The following is a 5,575-nucleotide window of genomic DNA, read 5'->3' as shown; positions in this document are numbered from 1 at the left end:
GTCCCTAATTTAGCAGTGTAAGACTAGGGGGAAGGCAGCTAATCAACACAACCCATCGCCAACTCTTGGGCTACTCTTTTACCAACAAATAGTGGGATTTACCGTCACATTATAACGCCCCCACAGCTGAAAGGGCGAGCATGTTTGGTGTGATGGGGATTCGAACCCGCAACCCTCAGATTGCAAATCGAGCGCCCTACCACCTGGCCATAAAACTTCGGAAGCTATAACTGTGATTGTCATAACGCTTACCAATCGGAAAACTTCAGATATTTGACCAGAAACCTTTACAAAGTTCGAACATTACAAATTATTTAACTTCAGTGGATTCTCATCAGGACATTAGTATTTTTACAAAAACATTACCCAACTTCAATGGTGGAAAATCTAGCATGTGTGGCCAAGGACAAAGATAGCTAGCTTCCCGGCAAATCGTACTTACATCAACTCATAATTAACTCGCTCATCGTAACCATTGATAAGATATCAAGGGAGTTCTAAACTAGAAAGATTTTATATTGTTTGTAAGTTTGTGAAACTTTTATTTAAAAATGTTTGTTTGCAATAACTATTTGTAATAATTGTTACTGTAAATTGTATTGTTGTGTGTATATTAAAACATATTTGTGTTTAAAAATGAAGACAGTGTGTATCAATCTTGTTGGCAAATATCATAAACTGACTATATATTGGCTTTACTCAACTACTAAATATATTGGCTTTAATTTAACTACTGAATCCAAAGTACAATTTAACTACTAAATTTAAATTATCAGTTAAATCGGCTTTGGACTATACGAAATTCTAATACGTAACAAAATTTGATCTAAATTAAAATTGAAATCACAATTGAATTTATATTTATCAGTGCCAACAAGATTTTATTATCAAGATTTTCTTGTATCATCCTCCCCAGAACAACTAGAAAAATATAACAAAAAAGAAATTGCTCAAAATTTCCAAAATTTTAGAACTAGAATTTAAGAGATCAATGAGAAAAAAATGAACTAAAAATTGTATTATCGAAATACTAGTTGATGATGATTTGTTGCCTGAGGAAGCATTAGAGGAATACTCTAGTGTCCCTTCTAGCCAATCGGGGTTGAGTGATAAAGATAAATTAGGGATCCAGCTAAAACTCAAACAACTCAAGCTCGAATCGAGGCCGAGAAAGAACTAGCTCAAATCAAAGCCGAGAAAGAACAAGTTCGTATTGAAGCTCAAAGAGAAAACAAAAGTCTCGAGGGAAAAAAAAGCTCGCATTTCAGCCGAAAAAGAAATTAGGTTGAAAGAAATGGAAATTAGACTCAACACTGATTGACCAAAGCAAAATGACAACTTTGAACTTAATTGATATGTTTAAGTATCACCATTTAATGAAAATGAAGTTGATAAATATTTCCAACATTTTGAGAAGGTTGCCCAAGCCATAGAATGACCCACCAAAAAATGGTCATTATTATTACAAAGTGTTTTAACTGGTAAAGCACAAGAAGCTTTTGCTGCTCTCTCTTTAGAAGATTGTATGAATTATGATAAGGTTAAAGTAGCTATTCTCAAAGCATACGAGTTAGTACCAGAGGCTTATTGTCAAAAGTTTAGAGCTTATCACAAACAAGATAATCAAACTTGCATGGAATTTGCCCACGAAAAAGAGGTTTATTTTGATTGATGGTGCAATTCTATGCATAATGGCAACAGTTTCAACAAACTAAGACAATTATGCCTAATTGAGGAATTTAAAGATTGTGCACAGGACAACCTCAAAACTTACTTAGATGTAAAGAAAGTTGACACACTTCAGGAAGCAGCCGCTCTTTCTGATGACTACACTTTAACACATAAAACCACTTTACATATAAAAAAAATTCCTACCATCTCAACAAAAACATGTATCTGTTCAATCCACTAAAGTTGAGGATCCTTCTAAAAAATCCAGCTCCTCTGGAAATCTTCATACAGTCGGGCTAAAACTTCATCAAAACCATCAAGGCCTGTCTGCCATTTTTGTAAAAAACCTGGTCATGTTATGTCTGATTGTTGGCATTTGAAAAAGAAAAAAAAAGGAGGCAACACCCAGTGCGTTTATATCCACATATAGATATAGTTTCACCAGATCACCCAATGTTGTTGTTAATATGGCCACTGATATTAAAACTGATGTAATCAGGGAGGAATTTAGACCTTTTGTGTCTGTTGGTTCTGTGTCTTTGATTGAGTCGCCCCAGTATCACGTAGAATACATATAGGTATGGGATTGCCAGTGTCATTTGTCATTGTTGTTAGAAGGTATATTGCCTTTAGATTCGAGTTCTGCCACTGGTGAGTCTGTTATTGCTTACGGTATTGAGGATGGCTTTGTTAATGTTCCTCTTCATAACATTTATTTAGCATCAGTCCTAGTTTCAGGTCCAGTTGTGGTTGGAGTAAGACCTACTCTGCCAATTAAGGGTGTATCATTGTTGTTGGGAAACGATTTGGCTGGAGGAAAAGTTGTTGCTGAACCTAAAACGTTTAGTGAGCTGATCACTGTTTTAACTAAGGTTGATATTGTTGTTGAGGAGAATCCCGATGCGTTTCCCTCGTGTGCTGTAAGTCGAGCTCAGGCTAAGAAATTAAGCCAAAAACAAATGATAAACATGGATTCAGAGGATATTATAGTTTTGTTTCAAACATTTTTTTGGATCCGATGAGGATCTTGAGGATAATTGTCCTACTGATGATTCCTCAGTGAGGAACATCGACGGACATGAGGGATCTGATTCACGTGGTGAAGTTCCATTTACTAAAAAGTAAGCTGATAGCTGAACAAGAAAAAGATCTACAGATCTCTTCACTATTTAAATATTCACTCCCAAAAAATGAACTGGAGAAAGTTCCAAATGGTTATTTTTTCAAAAATGGTGTGCTTATGAGGAAATGGAGACCACCAGATGTGCCAACTTCAGAGGACTGGACTATTGTTTATCAAATCATTGTTCCCAAACCATATCGTTCTGAAATATTGAAAGTTGCCCATGAATTCCCCATGGGAGGTCATTTAGATGTCAACAAAACATATGACAAAACTATGAGACATTTCTTTAGGCGATAAATTAGGTGAGACATTTGTCAGTTTCGCAAAATTTGTCATACCTGTCAGTTAGTCAGAAAATCTAACCAGAAAATTCCTGTTACTCCTTTGAAACCTATCCCAGCTTTTGAAGAATGTAAGGTCCGTCCTGAGGACATGGTCTTAGTATTGTTACCCACTATGGGATATCTAATCAAAAAGAAATGAAAGAGAGAAAGAAAAAGACAGAAAGAAACAAAGAAAGAAAAAGCAAAGAAAGAAAGAGAAAGAAAGAAAAGAAAAACAAAACATAAGACTGTTAAATTGCAGTTTATCACTATAAGAGTATGATTTGGGGGTAATCCATGTCAAAGTGGTTGATAACATTTGTACTGATGCACTTTCACGTGCAATGCAAGTTTATGATCATAAGGTCATTTATAGTGGTTGTATTCTATACTGTAATTATCATTGAAGTCGTATAATCCTTTGAATAATGTATTCTTGTGTGTGTGTGTGTGTGTGTGTGTGTGTGTGTGTGTGTGTGTGTGTGTGTGTGTGTGTGTGTGTGTGTGTGTGTGTATAAAACAGCTCAATTAAAAATTGTCTAATGTGAATTTTTATTCTCTAAGGATGTAGTTGTAACGAATGTATTATTATATATTTATTTTAATGTTAACGTTTATTTAGATTACATATTTTATATCTAACAACATGCATAGCTTACTGTGTTAAATATGTATTGCGAAAGCCCCTCCTATTCTCCAAAGTTGTAGAAGATTCTTGAGAGTAAGAATCAACAATACATGTTTAAATGTAGCTCAATATTGTTACACAAGACTGAATTTTCTAGAAAACTTCTCATCAGACATTAGTATTTTTACAAAAACATTACCTAACTTCAATGGTGTAAAATCTAGCATGTGTGGCCAAGGACAAAGCTAGCTAGCTTCCCGGCGAACCGTACTTACATCAACTCGTAGTTAACTCACTCATCTTAATCCCTTGATAAGATATCAAGAGAGTTCCAAACTAGAAAGAAGATTCTATATTGTTTGTAAGTTTGTGAAACTTTTATTTATAAATCTTCGTTTTTAATAACTATTTGTGATAATTGTTACTGTAAATTGTATTGTTGTGTGTATATTAAAACATATTTGTGTTTAGAAATGAAGACAGTGTGTATCAATCTTTTTGGCAAATATCATAAACTGACAATATATCAGCTTTTACTCAACTACAAAATATATTGGCTTTAATTTAACTACTAAATCCAAAGTACAATTGAACTACTAAATTTGAATTATTAGTTAACTCGGCTTTGGACTATTCGAAATTCTGAGATGCAACCCCCCTCCCCCACTTCCTTCTTGTTAGATCATAAAGGATTTCAAATAAGTCATATAAAATGGCAGTTCAGATATATGTCTTATGACCTAATGAACTTCCTTGATTTGCCAACTTGGGTATTTTATATCATGATATCTATAGATATAAATCAGGAAAGATGATACATACTTAGCTTTAGACTAGTGCACAACACGAAATGAGCATTTATTCAGTATTTTACAATATGTTTGCAACATACACTCCGAGACGTTACACTTACCATAAATGGCATAGGCATCACCACCAAAATAAGCACCTGGTTCAACCTTAGCAAAACACTGTCCAACTGCTTGAGCTGGTTTTCCAGTAGCTAAATAAAGGTATTCATCATTGACATGAAGATTACGAATGCATCCTCTGACACTTTCTTTAACCTAAAAATCAGCATGCAAATGTTAATAAATGAATGAACAGCTACAGAAATGCTTTTAATGCAGTGTTTATACCAGATGTAAGAACTGTTTTAGCTTACTTAGATATTAACATGAAAATGTACAAGATAATTACATCAAGTTAAACTCTTTGTATACAGACTCAGTCATTTTCACTGGCCTTTTAATCACCATGTAATCACAAAACTATACATACTATAACTTTTAATGTCCTTAGTGTATCTACATCAAATTTAGCAAGCTTTTTGTAAACATTACAAGCCTTTTATGATCTTGTAATCACCACAAAAAATATGAGCTAAATCTATAATATCCTTTTTTCCAGAATGCTGATTATAACAGAAAATTACTATTGTTAATTGTAAACAGCATCAGGCTTGTAACAGTTTATATATAGTTATGACAGCGGAAGTCATGTGATGCTGGGAGCATGCGTGGTGAATTTCTCGAATAACTGGGGAATTCCGCGAATGTTGGAGATGCCTCTTTGTTAGTATATCAACCTGGCAGTGAAAAGCCAAGAGTTAAGCAAACAGTAGTTATGCCGAGTTTCGGGTAATTTATGATTCTGTTTCGAGCTAATGTGTGTTTTGCACTCGAAGAAAGCAAAGTTAGAGATTGTGAATTGCTGTGACTTATAGCGTGTATTATAAAAGTTGTACTGACGTACTGACTGTGGAATTACTGTGTACTAAAAGTTTGTATCGAGAAAGAATAAACTGGTTTAATCAAGAAAAGACTT

At 34.2% G+C, this 5,575-nt stretch overlaps 1 protein-coding gene across 1 annotated transcript in view; it reads right to left on the bottom strand.

Moving 5' to 3' along the window:
• Positions 1-5,575, bottom strand: part of LOC106467335 (laminin subunit alpha-2-like) — a gene marked incomplete at its 5' end in the record, with an annotated part of 162,333 nt that overhangs the window by 5,430 nt on the left and 151,328 nt on the right. The window contains one exon of the mRNA XM_022395494.1: positions 4,662-4,815. Within this exon, the coding sequence (XP_022251202.1) occupies positions 4,662-4,815 (154 nt within the window). The remainder of the gene's footprint in view (positions 1-4,661; positions 4,816-5,575) is intronic.

The sequence above is a fragment of the Limulus polyphemus genome, unplaced genomic scaffold (assembly GCF_000517525.1).
Source record: "Limulus polyphemus unplaced genomic scaffold, Limulus_polyphemus-2.1.2 Scaffold2572, whole genome shotgun sequence".
In the NCBI taxonomy this organism is placed as follows: Eukaryota; Metazoa; Arthropoda; class Merostomata; order Xiphosura; family Limulidae; genus Limulus; species Limulus polyphemus.
This window is presented reverse-complemented; position numbering and strand designations above follow the sequence as displayed.